The sequence below is a fragment of the Panicum hallii genome, chromosome 9 (assembly GCF_002211085.1).
Source record: "Panicum hallii strain FIL2 chromosome 9, PHallii_v3.1, whole genome shotgun sequence".
NCBI classification, from domain to species: domain Eukaryota; kingdom Viridiplantae; phylum Streptophyta; class Magnoliopsida; order Poales; family Poaceae; genus Panicum; species Panicum hallii.
The window spans coordinates 16,976,102-16,991,592 of record NC_038050.1 but is presented as its reverse complement, the minus strand read 5'-3'; the positions used below and the strand labels follow the sequence as shown (position 1 = coordinate 16,991,592).

The 15,491-nt window shown below is 45.3% G+C and overlaps 1 protein-coding gene and 1 pseudogene across 1 annotated transcript; both read right to left on the bottom strand.

The window, feature by feature from the left end:
- Positions 1-5,449: 5,449 nt before the first annotated feature.
- Positions 5,450-6,487, bottom strand: LOC112872894 (BTB/POZ and MATH domain-containing protein 2-like; the record flags this gene model as incomplete). Its single annotated transcript, XM_025935928.1, has 1 exon — positions 5,450-6,487. A coding segment is annotated over one exon (1,038 nt), but the record flags the coding sequence as incomplete, so codon positions are not given.
- A 3,447-nt stretch (positions 6,488-9,934) lies between these two features.
- Positions 9,935-10,696, bottom strand: LOC112872893 (annotated as a pseudogene).
- Positions 10,697-15,491: the final 4,795 nt, after the last annotated feature.

Below are 15,491 nucleotides of genomic sequence, written 5' to 3'. Positions count from 1 at the left end.
GCAGGGCACGGACGCGGCGTGGTCTGGTCGGCGGTGGCCGGCGGGGAAGGGAAGGGGGCGGCGGCGACGGCGAGGGTTTTGGGGGCTTTTTCACCTTTACGCCTTCCGGGCGCGAGGCTGGTGGTGGGCCGGTGTTTTCGTGCGCCGTGGGATGGCTCGGCCCAACCGTCCCGGGCGAGTCGGTGGTCAGGAGGAAGCCGCCCCTGACAACTGCCAAAAGCCCACCCCACCGCGAAATAATTACTGCGACGCGAAGCATCGCAGAAGGGCGCTGCTGCTCGCTGACCGGTGGGCTCAGCTACTGTGTCTCTTCCTCCTCGCGACGCCGGCAGGTTTGGGTGCGAGGTGGGGGGAGCGGCCGGCTGGGATGGTGGTCGAGGCGGTGGTTTTAGGATTTGGGGTTTTCGGGGGTGGGGGGTGGCTCCATGGCAAGCGGCTATGGAGAGGAGGTCGGGAACGGTGGCGGCCCGGCAGCGGTGATGGTTCGGCCGGCGGCGGAGGCGAGGCGGGGCGGACGGCAGGCGGCGGTGAGTGGGCGGACGGCACGGTAGCGCGTACGAGCTGCAGATGGCCCGCGGTAGGCCTTCTGCGACTCTTCCTCTGGCGGCCCTCCCAAAAATAATCAAAATATTTTTTAGAAAGACACCAGAAAGATGTCTGATATCTGGTTCATATCAAGAAAAACAATTGGAAGGATAACTTGACACAAAATGATATAAAGAAAATAAAATTACATTGAAGAGCTCTTTGGTCGTCTTCTTCAGTCGATTGTTTGTCATCCATTTGAGCTTGAAAAATGCACTGGAAAGGCAGCAAGAAAAAGGGATACCTGCAAATACCATCACCGCACAAAGCTTCGAAAATCACAAAAACCACTCGCTGCTTACAACAAGATCTACCAACCGCTGAAAGAACATCGGCTGGGGGAACACCCCCAAGCAACGCAGGCTTGCAATCCTTCACCAGCAAAATAGAGGATTGAAGAAACTGGATCTTGACGCAGAACAAATTGAAAGAAGAGGTTGAAGTCGTCACAACAAAAGACAGCCAACTACATCTCTTAATTGACACAACAACTGCAAAGATCTTGAGAGAATCTTCAGATTTAGCAGAAACAGCTCTCACTAGCCCTTCATCGACGCCGGATCGGACTCGTGGAGGTAGGGAGAGACCGGAGAGATCTTATTCCACAGCGTCGTCATCGCCACCACCTCGCCGATGTCTCTAGAGAATCAAATCTGGAAGAAAACTAAGAGAATCAAATCTGGAAGAAAACTAAAAGACTAGATCTATAAAGAGGACGGATCCCCGCTCCACCTACCGGCGAGGCCACTGGAGGGACAGAGGAGGGGGACCGATAGGGCAGCAACTGAGAGGCCCCGGTGGCGGCTGCAGTTGCGGAGCGAGGTCCTTTTTCTTTTCTATTTCGTGACAAAGAAATATCTTGATGCGATCTTACGTAAAACTGCGAAATGTCAACAGCAAAAAAACTGCGAAACGTTTCTTTTTTATGTTCTGCTAATGGTGAAGGTCAACTGCCTACGTGGACGGCCATGTATACGGCCCCTGGCCCACAACGCCACCTATCCTCACGACTTCACCAACGTCACTGCTGCAAGCCAAGCGAAAGAAGTTTGTCATCCACTTATCTGCATGTGGGACCTGCCTATCAAACTATGTCGCACAGACGACATGTACAATTTTTCTCATGCAGCTACATGCCTACATCAGATCATGTTGTTGATGTTCCACAAGCAGAAGCATTAGCGTTTCTCCGAGCACTCTGAGAACTTATTCAAGATTAGGCATAGTTCGAGTTATCTTCGAGACAGATTGTCAAATCTTTTCGTAAGCCATGATAAATTATTAAGACATTACTTCTGCACACGTCTCCTAGATTCTACCTCTTTGAAAACAAGAAGAACAATTTGCGCGCACGCAAAAGAAGGAATAAAATAGAAATGCATCTTGGTACGGTCAAGATCTAAAAAAAACTCGATCCGGGGCAAGACTGTCCCCACGGTATTGTGTTGTAGTAAGATGATTTTCTCACACAGATCGAGAAAATTCTCGAACCTCCGCTCCAACCGTACACAGCGGCACCGCAACCCTTGTGAGACTAAACCGGCCTTAGACCTGTGCTTTGGAGTGGAGCGAGCGAGGGGATTTTTTTCAACGCGTAGATAAATTGTGCCAACCTCTGGCCAACAAATTCACCCTGGCGGGGGATCCAACCTGGACCGGCGGGGTGCCATGCGCATGGCTAGACCAACTGGCCTAGCCTTCCCTAGCACGGTCTAGATATAAGGATTCAGGTTGTTGGAATTATGTCGAATATCATGTCCTAGTTGGTTATGTTTGGACTTGGAGTTGTATTAGCGGTAGGGTGTAGAGTTCGTGTCAAACTCTAGCCCGGGCTCCTCATAAATATGAGAGGAGGACCGCTGTTGTAACCATGATGATATAGCGACAGGCTTGCAAGGGAGGCGGCGCATTGCCAAGGCCTTGGAGCGACCGGTGTTGCAGTATCGGGGAGGAGCGCCAGTAGCTATGTCTTGGGGATGTAGGCTTCGGCTGAATCTCGTCAACAAATATTGTGCCTCCGGTGTCGTCTGAGATCTTGCATATATCATTTCGGTAGATCAATCGTTGCTTCCGCGCGCTTATTATTTTAACACATGTCATGGCATGTTTAGAACAAAAATTTCATGCACGCCATTAAAAGCATATTGTCGGCTAGAGCGTTTAGCGGCAGGGCTGCCGTTACGATATTTAGCAGGCTATAGCTGGTTTTAGCAATCTAAATGCCATGGCGGCTGTTTTTTCTAGCAGCTATAGTCACTAAGCTAGCTATTTAAAACCTTGCTTCCAGTACGTGGATCCATGCTGGGAAGCTCCCTTTACATCCGCAGAGCCAGTCCAAGGTTAGGCTCCTTGTCGGTATTGAACAAGCTGATCCAAACAGAAAGGAATTAAAAAGATTCAAACTCGAATGGAACCTTATATGCACTTATAAAATTTTAAAAGATCAAAATCATCTTGATTACAGTAAAAAAAATTTATACTTTCCTACCTTAATTACATAATCTTTAGACTAAGACCTCTGGGCAACTTAGTATATGCTAAAGATATTTCAGAGCCGAGGGTCTTTTTATAGCTTGAAGTGTAAAATTTGGCTTCTACTACAGGGATCACGGCTTTCGCGTGGTCCGAAGGTGACCTTCGTTCGCCCTTCACGTCTATGACCTCCGAGCACCAAACCGTCCTTCCTGCACACAAAAACGAAAGAAACAGTCTCTCCAAGAGGCCCTCTGATGGTCGAAGGTCACCTTCCTGATCCTTGTAAGTTCGCCAGCTCAGGCATAACCTTCGGTGAGTGCCCATCGGAGGTGGCGATCCCCAACACTCCTCTTCTATCCCATGGGGCTGGTTGGGCTAAATACACACCTAGCCCAATCACGTCCTAAGTGTAGAACTCGATGGTGAGATTTGGCTCCATCGGTTTGAAACAAGTTGTAGTAGCTAATTAAGATAGTATAATTACTATACATAAAGTGGTAACGATGCGCTGCCCACCATTCCACCGGGGTCTGCTTTACCTGATCCACCGTACCAGAAATAGAGCATGGCTGAAATCATGTAGCAGAAATAATAAAAGTGTGCATGTACATAATTACAGAACGCAGAATATCTTCCTATTCAAATCCTGCCATCGTAGCGATTCAGAGCTGAACATCAGCACCCACTTCAAATCCATTTCCTCATATCACAATCTGATGGAATCATCAAGCCATAAAATAACAGACAGCAGGAAAGGAGCTCAATGCATGGGTTTAATCATAATCAGAACCCCTACTGCAAGTGTGCAAAGCTCAAACAACAAATGCAGACTCATCAAAACAGAAGTGCAACTGCTCACCGCGCGCGCTGAATATCTTGGACCATGGGCGCTTTCCAGGATTTCCATTTGGAGAACACAGATGGCTAAGCCTTCATCAATATGCTGACAAACAGAGAGCATAAACCATTCAGTTGCAACAACATACCATTATTTATAAACTAGACAGCAGGCTAACGCCTGAAGCTTTTCCGGTGCACCAAGCAATCCTTTCACACGATGCCCAAAAGGCAAGGTAAGGTACGAACACCCAACAGTCACAAAGACGATCAACTGTCTAACTATGCCCCACCTTGATCAAACGTCACAAATCTTGGAGAAAGATTGCCGTTCTGACATAATCTCAAGAACCCAAAGCTTTCAGTGCACAAACAAATAGACATCCTGAGATGTTAGAAACAACATATCAACCAACTCCACATGATTGAAGCCAATTGATGGTCATCTTTTCTATATGCTGGTCCATGTAATTGTTTCCTACGATAAAGTTTCCATACAATTTCAGTTCAGAACCAAGCACCGATGACAATAAAGCACATCACAAGACATATAATATTATTAAAAAAGGAATAGAGAACATGCTTGTTCTTGTTACAGATGGATGGATGGATGCTCACTGCAACAAGCTCCTTACAGGAAATCTTGCGTCGGCCAAATACAGAAGAACAAACAACAGATGTTTAGAAACAGTCAAAGAGGCCAAGAAAACCGTGTTGAAGAGAACAATTTGTGGTGAAGAATTGGACCAAAATATGTGTAGTGAAGAACTGAACCAAAATATAAAAAATATGATTTCACAGATCAATCATGATTCACAAATTTAATAACGTTCTCATGTTGGCTCATGCCAATCTACACTATCAGTATATATCAACACATGGGCCGTGAATAACTTTGTACTACTATTTAGTTATTTGCTTGAGAAAAATATAATGATATATCAGCACATAAACAAGTTCCGCAATTGTCAATGAAAATTTTGCATTCACATGTGCATGTTGTCACTTTTGAATAGAGGCATGAAACAGCTTACGAATAACCAAATCATGAAAGCCGACACTGATGAGGACTTATGCTGTAGAGTAGTGCTACTGCTGCTTCACTGAATTTACACTTACCCAATCTGAACCTGCATGAAACATTATACTGAACAAAAACACATCGAAGCTGCTGATTTCTAACAATACAATGACAGCCAATAGAACATCACAAGTGCAGTGCTGGAAGGCATCATAAGGAAAAATAGTAGATTAACAACTAACTTTTTGTTTATCTTGGATCCTTAGAAGTGAACTGAATGCTGATCAGATCAGCATTTCTGTTCCTGCATCAGAGTTTAAAAGGTATCCGCAAATGACACGATGACCTAACGAAACAAGGCACACAGATACATCACAGCAATTTGTGCATGACTACACAGTACACACATACAACTACTAGAACAGGTTAATAGCAAACCACTCACAAGTCACTTGCAATAATTGTGTAAATCCTGGGTCTACTCAGACCCCATGATAGATCATGCCTTCCATTTGCTCTTCATGATATATTTCAACGCTCAGCAAGCTTGGACATCAGCTCAAACAAAGCAGAAGGGCAGCTTTTCACCAGATGCTGGAAGCCATCGGTCTCCATGACCTCATTCAGCGTCTTCGAAGACCTGAGGAACTCGTAGCACGCCTCCTTCAGCCCTTGGCAGTGGTGCTGCTCCGCCAACGCCAGCGTGGTCGCCACCGTGCTCACGTCGATGTGCTGGCACAGCCTGTCCTCGCACATCAGCTTGAGCCTCTGCAAGTCGTACCTGTCCGCTGCTTCGAGCAAGTGCTGCGCCATCGCCGCGGCTGCGGCCTCATCTAGCCCCTCCATCTCCAGGAGCGAGTCGGTGTAGATGAAATGGAGCAAACTCTCGAACACCTGAGGTGCCATACCATCGATCTGAATAACGGACTCCTCCGAGGCAATGGCCTCTCTCATGGCGCCGAAGAGCTGCGCGTTGAAGACGCGCGACCGCGCCGCGAGCACGCAGCGGTGCGCCGAGAACGTCTTGCCGCCGACAAGGAACCGCACGTCAGCACCCTGCCCGCTCAGGAGGAGAGCACCGAGGTGCTGCAGGCAGTCGGATGGCGGCACCACGACGGAGGGAGCGGTGCCCTCGGTGCGGATCTCGCCGGCGACGATCAGGTCGCACCTGACGGTGAAGCCGTCGTCCATGAGGCGCCCCGACAGCTCTAGGTTCTCGCTCCTGATGAACTCGTTGCGGCCCCAGGAGCCGTCGGCCTTGAACTTGCTCGGTGGGATGGTGCCGAGGTAGGCCGGCGTTTGCTGGTCCAGCTGGTCGAGGAAGCTGAACCAGAACTGGACCATCAGGCGGTCGGCGACGGGATCCTTGAGGACGAGGAAGAGAGATATGCAGCCGGTGGCCCTCGAGTTGATGCCATTGGGGTAGTACTTGATGGTCCAGGTGTGGCCGGCGGCGCGGAAGGGGCTGGACTCGATGTACTTGCCGTTGGGGACGACGGATCTGGTGCGCGAGTAGCCATCGATCCTCAGCACGTGGTAGCCCCTCGCGCCGGCGGCGACGATGGCCGAGGAGGAGCCAGGGGGCGCGGCGACGGCGGCGGCGATGGCCGAGGAGGGGCCGACCCAGTTCGTGCCAGCGGTGGAGATCGGGAAGTAGCCCCAGGGCACGCCGGCGGCGGCGGCTGCGGCGAACTCGGGATCCTCCGCTGCACCTGGGGGCAATCCTATTGGGGTGAACCGGATTGCCCGAGCTGAGCCGGCGCGGCGAGGCATGGTTGCGGGGCACGGAGGCGGTGGGTTCGCCCGGCGGCGGCTACTGGGAGGGTTTTGGGGATTTGTGAGCGTACAGTGGGGGTGGGGCTCTTGACTAGGGTTAGTCAGTCGAGCCGGGGGAGTTGGGATCCAGGGCAGGCCCTCGCGAAATGAAACGCTTGCGTCATTGGAGATTTGGAGGCGACTAGCAGCTAGGGTGGACACGGCGCCGCCAGCGAGCTCCTGCGGGATTTAGGGTTCGCGGGTCACGAGGAAGGGGATTGAAGGTTGTTGGTGTTAGAAGAAAGCTGTCTGCGAGAGGTAATGAGGTAGGACGGTCTGGCAGTAGGCGTGGCGGGACCCGAAATGCTTCTAGTTGCAGACGGCACTACGGCAGAGCCATGGCGTGAGGCGCATGGGAAGTGACATACAATGGAGGAGAGGTGGATGGGAAGTGACAAGGAAGTGCAAAAGCTGGTTATCCGGAAGAGGACGGTTTTGTGGGGTAGTGGGGAGTAATGTCTCTAGAGTCAGATGACGGAGCTACGAAGGTGACTTGGATCGGAGGTGACATACGGTGGAGGACAGAGATGGGAAGTGACGAGGTAGTGTAAAATAATGGGATATGGGTTCTCCGGAGGAGGGCGGGCGGAGGGGGCGAGCACGCATAGGTGACGCGGGAAAAGAACTAAGCTATCGAAGGAGGAAGACGACATGCAAGCCGTTAGATATGGATTTTACGCTCTAGATTGATTGACTGGATCAATCATATTTTTCAAATTTAGCATCTTCCTGTAAAATTCTATTTTTGACTCTCTTTAATTTATCCAATTTATATCCAAATTCTCAATATATTGAGGCTCTCTTGTTCCGAAACTTAACCATCTAACAACTCGGGTCCATTTGATGTTGTTTTCACATGAATGTGGTGGAAGTTTTGAGTTCCAGGAGCAGTCTAACTAAATACAAATGCAAGCAATTGCAACGTATGTATAAATAATTCTGAAGTAAAACTGCATGCATTATTGTCTCATCCTAAAATATCAAAGCTTCCCGCAACTAAAACACTGCAACAATATAAACAAATGTTCAATCGAACTGCAAAAGATCTCCGATGCAACAAAGATCATAATAACTCCATCAGCTGCAACAAAGGAATTAAATTTACTTTAGAACATCAAAAATTAGGTACCACAACATCTATGATAGCATTTCCATTAAACCATCTCCACTCGATGCAACACGAGCGAAGTCTTGCCATCTGGAACAAACCAAATATGCTTCTACAATATCTAGGAAAAGTATTTGCCGCCATTGCAATAATTATTCAAGTAATTTTTTGTAAGAAAAACAACCAATATCTATGATGGTGTACTCCAACAATTGAATTTACCTTTTGCAATGCTGTTACAAACTCGGAGAGGATGGGAGTGCCGAGCTAAACAACCTCTCGTTCGTGGACGACAAGCTCCAATCTGTACATGAACAAACAAGTGGAAATAAGACTTTGGTTACTAGCTGCTTGGCTACTAACTATGCCTACTAAGAATCTCTACTATGAAAAGGCCTAAAGGGCCTTTGGCACAGCTGAAACTTGTTCTGAAGCCAGCTGGTGGCTAGCTGGCCAAAGAAGCAGCTTGTTAAAGAAGCAACTGGTCACAGAAGTTAAACGTTTGGCCGACTACTTATTGAATGGGCTGAAATCCTGTCTGAAGTGAGAAATGACTGAAATACCCTTACTGTTTACTGAATACATGTATTTCTTATATACAGATATATATATTTATTTTTATAACAGAATAACAATAGAATTATTAACAACACAAATATATCAAACAATTAATCATAAATTACTCTTAAATAAGATAATGATAACTTAATTATAAATTAGATAACATAGTTACAAATTAGATAATAGAGTGTCATTACATCATTTTTTTGCGCAAATTACATTATCAATATCCTCCAGCCAAAGCTTGCGCAATAGCATCTCGTACATCTCTCATATCTTCCTCATCACCAACATAACTAGTAGTAGTTCCCGCATCCTCATCAACATATATCTCATCAGATGCAAGTGTATCAAAGTCATTATCACTCAAATTGCTATCTCTAATAAAGTTGTGCAACACCATGCAGGTAATTATAATCTTTGATTGCTTCTCCATTGAGTAGCTCGGCATTTTTAAAAGAATGCGCCATTTCATTTTCAGCACCCCAAATGAACGCGCAATAACATTTCTAAGCGATGAGTGAGCATGGTTGAACAACTCCTTCAACCCAATTGGTTGGCCAGCATTTTGAAATTCTGTGATGTGGTACCTTTGATCTTTATAAGGTGCTAGATAGCCCTTTCTATTTGGGTAACTTGAGTCAACAAGATAGTACTTCCCGTCGGGAGGATGTGGAAAATTATTTTTGTATTTATTGAACACAGTGTCCCTCCATATGCGAGTATCATGAGCGGACCCAAGCCATCCCACTACCACAAATGTGAACCTCATATCAAAATCACAAACAGCCATAACATTCTGACTGCAATATCCATATCGATTCATATGCACTGCCTACTCAGATGGTGGAACAATGACTTCAATATGTGTTCCATCTATTGCACCTATGCAATTTCTGAAATGAGGCTAGGATCTATGCTCTCGGATTTTTGGATGCACCATAGCAAAGGTCTCATCTATGGGTTTGATATTTTTAGCAGCCAAAAGATTCACAGCTTCTAAGACATCATTGAACCTCCTACTCACAGTTTCTAAAGAATGTGAAAAAATATGCTTTGCTTGCCGAACTGATTGAGGTGCACCGCACATCCATAAGAACATACCAAGTGCTTCAATCGAGCATATCTCATCTGAGGATGTCAAACCATAATTGTTAACTAATTCCTTATGCAAGCTATAGAACACTAATCTTCCCATTCTGAACATGTTATAGCAGCTCTCTTCATTACTAAGTTGCCTCTGAACAAATTGATAACCTGATTCTTCTTGCACTTTTCTTGGCTTCTTTTCAGATGAAGATATCTCAGAATCAAGCATTGCATAAGCTGCTATTGCTGCTGCTTCATACATCCAACCACTTGATTCACTTGAATTACTTGCCATTTCAAAATCATTAGACTCACTTGAAGTGAAAGCCATCTGTACAGATAACTGAAAATCATATATCAAAGTTCAAAATTCAAAACTGGTTCAGCATACAACATACTAAATTAAAGGTACAATACAAATGATAATTTGAAAATACAATGCACTAGTAATCTCTAGCATTTCTTCCTCTCCTCCCAAGTCCTCTTAAGCCATCCAAGCTTCCCTTCAGGGGTTTTAAGAGTGACAAACACATCTCTAAATTCCTTTTTGATGAGGAGTTGAGTGGCATAAAAATGTTCATCACTTCCTTCACATGCCCCAGCTTCAATGACTGATTGCAATATTTCTGCTATCTCTTGCCTAACATGATCAGTGGGTGCAGAAGTTGCAGAGCTTGAACTAGCTTTCTCCACAAATAAGTCCACAAAACGCTTGAACTGCATATCTCTAAAATTTTTCTTCCACTTCTTTGGAGATTTATAAGCAGCACCTCTTTTCACAGGTTGTTTTTCAGCAGAATTTGGATGTACCTCTTGGACATCATCACTACCATTATCCTTACCATTACCAGCTGACCCCTCTCTTGCACCTGGAGCCACAGCATTTGCATTGGTGCAGGACGCACCACTAAACATGATTTCAACATCTTCTTCATTATCTAAATGGGCAAATCTAATTTTTTTGCACAACGGCATGGCCTGAAACACAAAAACTCTATAAGTTTATATTATCATACAACAACATAATGAGATATACAACAAATTCAAACACAAGGTTGCTTACCTCAATTTTTTCTTCCCACCAATCATCACTAGCCGCAATTGTACCGGTCTTTGGGTCTCTTCCCAATCCAGACGCACTAAGAAGTAGTATCTTCCATGTGGTAAAATCAGCTTTCAATGCATCACATCGGTTTTTCATTTGAACACGGGTGTAATTCCTACCCGTCCGTTCATTGAATTGGCTAATTGTAAGTGCAATCAAGCTCTTTGTGGGTTTTGGCGTTGATGACCACCTAATTAGGGAACTAATGAGATTCATCGAGATGATATGCAGGGAATTTAAAAAGGAGGATGATGTACAGGTTGGAGGATTTCCCAAATCGATATGATGGCTATCTTGACTCATGAAGGCTTAATTTATTTTATATTTTGAATATTGAGTTTAAGAAAAGTCGTACTATAAAGAGGGATCCATGAACAACTGTCCAACTGTTGAACCAAATGCTCAAATCCTGAAAACCACATCCTCATACCCAACCAAAACAGCCACCAAAATTTCACATCCAGCAGGGTTGTTTTGATGGGTGCGGCAGTGCCGAACCTTGGTGCGGCAGTGCTGCACTTAATGTACCGTTGGGACCAGAGGGGTATAAATTCCCCAATGGTAACAGACCACGCCCGCAAGCTCTCCAACGTTCATATTCGCAGAAGAAAGAACCAGAGCTCCTCTCTCCCTCCTCCATTGCTCCCAACTCTCCCCCTCAAGTGGATCTTCACATCCAACCACCAAATCTTGAGGGAAAAGGCAGCAAACTTCGATTGGAGAGCAGATCTACTGATTTCCCCACTCAAAAGAGCATTTGGTTCACGTTTGGCCGGCGGTTCTAGGGTTTGTTACTCTTGGAGCTTGCTCCTAGCCGGCTAGGCGTCGCCCTTGAGCTTGCCCCTTCGTGTGGCAGCCTTGGGAGCTCTGTAGCCTTCTCTTGCAGCTAGTAATATCACCCCTCATCTTAAGAGTTCACTCTTTTGACTTAAGAACGAGGAAGGGCCGACCTTTGTGGTGAAGCTTAAGCCTTTTGTGGCAGCCTCAACAACGTGGACTTAGGCCAGCCTTTGTGGCGACGCCGAACCATGGGATAAATCTTTGTCTCGCGTGCTGATTTACTTTATTGCTAAGTTACTTTCTTGTTCTAGGTTTGAGGCCGATCTACTTCTCTACTGTGGTGTCCTCTATTTTAGTTCCGTATATGTGTTGCTGACACCTGCAGGAAACCTAGAAATTAACTCGATCTACTTTTGGTTCGTCAGATTTTGAATTCTATAATTTATGTTCTGTTGAGCGCGGCAGTGCTGTACTCAGGCACGGCAGTGCCGCACTCTCCTCTAACGAGAATTTGGAGTTGAGTTTTTGCAGGCCTATTCACCCCCCCTCTAGGCCTCTTTACTGGTCCAGTGATGCTACAAGTGGTATCAGAGCCGTGTTGCTTCATATACGCTTCACCGCGTGAAGTATGGAGACCGGTGGAGGTTCGAGGAAGACCGGTGGCAAGGAAAATGAGGTTCGCATGGAGAATGTTGGCAGTAGTAGTGAGTTGTCACTATCTACAGCCAGCAACTCCACTCTCAGGGATGCTCCCGAAGGGAACACCACCGATGCTACAAGAAGAAAAGAAAGAAAAGAAAGAAGAGAAGTAAAGCTCAAGCAAAGAGAGGAGCGTGAGCAAAAAAAGAAGCTTCAAGAGAAGCTAAGCCGCAAGGAAGCTAGAAGAATCACAAGAGAAGAAAGAGCCAAGAGAAGAGAAGAAAGGGCCAAGTTGGAGAAGGTCAAGAAGGTGTATGAAGCATCATCAAGTGAACTATCATCTAGTTCGGATGATGGTGATGATGATGTATCATACCATATCTCTAAGGATAGCAAGAAGGGTGAGAAGAAGAAGAAGGATGAGAGCAGTACCAACAAGAACAAATACTCCGCTGTATCCTTCAATTATTCTTCTTGTTTCACTAACCGCGATAAGAAGTCTTTCATTAATGTACCCGCGGGCAAGTTGCCTCATTTCGATGGGATCAACTTTGCCAAGTGGAAGCACTTGATGAGAGCCTATCTTATTGGTCTTCACCCCGGTCTTTGGGAGATTGTGTGCAGTGGTTTTGAAGGACCGGAGGATCCCGAAGCTCCCACAAATGAAGAGCTAGCTGCTGTCCATCTCAACGGCCAAGCCACAAGCATTCTTCTTAGCGCCTTGGATGGAAATGAGTACAATAGAGTGATGAATGTTGATGTTGCAAAACAGATTTGGGACACTTTGCATCTAGCACATGAAGGTGTTGATAAAGTGAGAAAAGTAAAGATTGACTTGTTGATGGCCAAGCTCAATCGGTTTGTCATTGTTGATGGAGAAGGGCCACAAGAGATGTTTGATAGGTTGATGATTTTGGTGGGCAAGATTAGAGGATATGGTGGTGATGAGCTTGATGACCACAAGGTAGTGAAGATCATGTTAGAAGCCTACTCACCAAGAAATGAGACCGTAGTCACTTTGATTAGAGATAAGAAAAAGTTTGAGCACTTCACTCCCAATGATGTGCTTGGAAGACTATTAACATTTGACATGCAAAGAGAAAAAGCAAATGAAAGGAGAAAGCTTGGTGAGTTGCAAGCAAAGTTAGATGGCATAAAAATCAAAGATGTAGCCCTCAAGGCCAACAAATCAAGCAAACAAGGCTGTTCAAGCAAGGCAAAGGGCAGCAAGCAAACTTCTACTTCTCAGCCCAAGAAAGAGAAGGAAATGCAACAAAACAATGATTCAACTTCCTCCTCAAGTGAAGAAGAAGACCATGGGGCAGATTTCAAGAAGATAGATGATATGGCACTATTCATCAAGAAGTATCACAAAGGGCTAAAATCAAATAGGTACAAGCTCATGCAAAGAAGGTTCCCAAACAAGAAGAAGCAGACTTGCTATAATTGTGGCAGCACCGAGCACTTCATAGCAAATTGTCCTTATGAGAAGAAAAGCAACAACTACAAGAAGGACAACCATGAAAGCAAGCATGAGCACAAACAAGAGTATAAGAGAAAGAAGAAACCTATGGGAGAGGCACACATTGGGCATGAATGGGATTCGAGTAAGGAGTCAAGTGAAGAGGATGTGAAGATTGCAACCATAGCCATCCAAAAGCCATCCTCTACACCAAGGCTCTTCAACAACATGTCCGATGATGATGACTACCACTCCTCTCACATTTGTCTTATGGCAAAGGGTGAGAAGGTTAAACTAAAAGCCACACCTCCTCCCTCACCATCTCCTGGTGATATCTCTAGTGAACTTAGTGATAGCTCTAGTGAAGATGATGTCTCTAGTGATGAGGAATTAAATGAGATAACTAGAAAACTAGACCCTTCAACTAAAATCTTCATCACTAAAACTTTGGACGACTTAGAGAGTGTACAAGCTGAGCTGGCAACTAGAGATGATGATCTCTTAGCACAAGAAAAGCTGACATTGCTTGCAAGGAAGCTCTTGCATTAGAGAGAAGTGAGGTGTCCTCTTTGCGCAAAGCTTTAGCTAATGAGTAAAGAGAACATGCTCTCGCAAAGAAGGCAAATATTACACTCAATGACAAGTATTGTGTCTTAGATGAAAAGTACAAGGACCTTGAGATGCAATATAATCTTCTTTGGGAGAGCACCTCACATCCTTCTAAAGCAAAGGACACCTCTACTCCCTCCACTAGTCAAGATTGTGGAAAATGTTATAATGTTGATTTGAATGTCTATTCCACTAACCTTGCAAATATGGAGGCAATGAGAAAGGAGATTATTAGGCTCAATGCTATGCTGAACAAAAGTGGCAAAGATGAACAAAAGAGGCCAAAATACAAGGATGGAAGATTACCTCACATCAAAAATGGACTTGGTCATAAAAAGGGTAACAAAACCAATGGTCGCAGGGTGATCAATGGTTTTGAGTGTGTTCAGTTCATCAGCAAAGGGAAGGTAGGTACAGATAGACCTGCACAGAGTGTGACACAAAAGCCAACCGAGCAGCACAGCCTGCCAAGCGCAGCAGTGCCGGTGTGAAGGGCAGCAGTGCCGCAACCTCAAGAAAGGGGAAGGTCACCTATTCTTCCTCTGCTCATGATAAGCCCAAGAAGCAGGTCTACAAAGTGAAGAATGAGCCCCAGAAGCCGAAGAATACCATCTGGGCCACCCCAAATAGATATTCTTATCAACCAAAGGCTCATGCACATAGACAAAGCTTGAGTTCATGCTTTGTATTGAAGAACAACAGCAAGGGGGAGGTGTATGCCAAATATGTTGGCAAAGACAGAAATGTTTATATTAACACCTCTATTTGGGTTCCTAAGATTCTTGTTACTAATATGCAAGGCCCCAAGAACATTTGGGGACCTAAATCAAGGAACTAAATCTGTTTTGTAGGCATACTCCTCCGGTGGATCAAGTTGGGTGCTTGACAGCGGATGTACAAATCATATGACCGGAGAAAGGAGTATGTTCTCATCATATTCCCCAACTACAGATTCGAGTGAGAACATTGTTTTTGGTGATAACTCAAAGGGGGATGTGATTGGTTTTGGTAAAATTGCTATTACACTTGAGCATTCAATTTCTGATGTTTTACATGTTGATTCGTGTAGTTACAATTTGTTGTCAGTTTCACAACTTTGTGAGAAAGGCTTCAATTGTCTCTTTACGGATAAGGGTGTGGAAGTCTTTAGTAAGGAGGATTCCTCTATTGTCTTAACAGGCCACCTCAAGAACAAGCTCTACTTAGTTGATTTCAACAAAAGTGAGCCTAAGCTTGAGACCTGTTTAATGGCAAAATCTAGCATGGGTTGGTTATGGCATCGCCGACTAGCTCATGTTGGGATGAGGAACTTGGCCAAACTACAAAAGGACAACCACATTCTTGGACTAACCAATGTTGATTTTGACAAAGACAGGATTTGTATCGCTTGCCAAGCCGCAAAGCA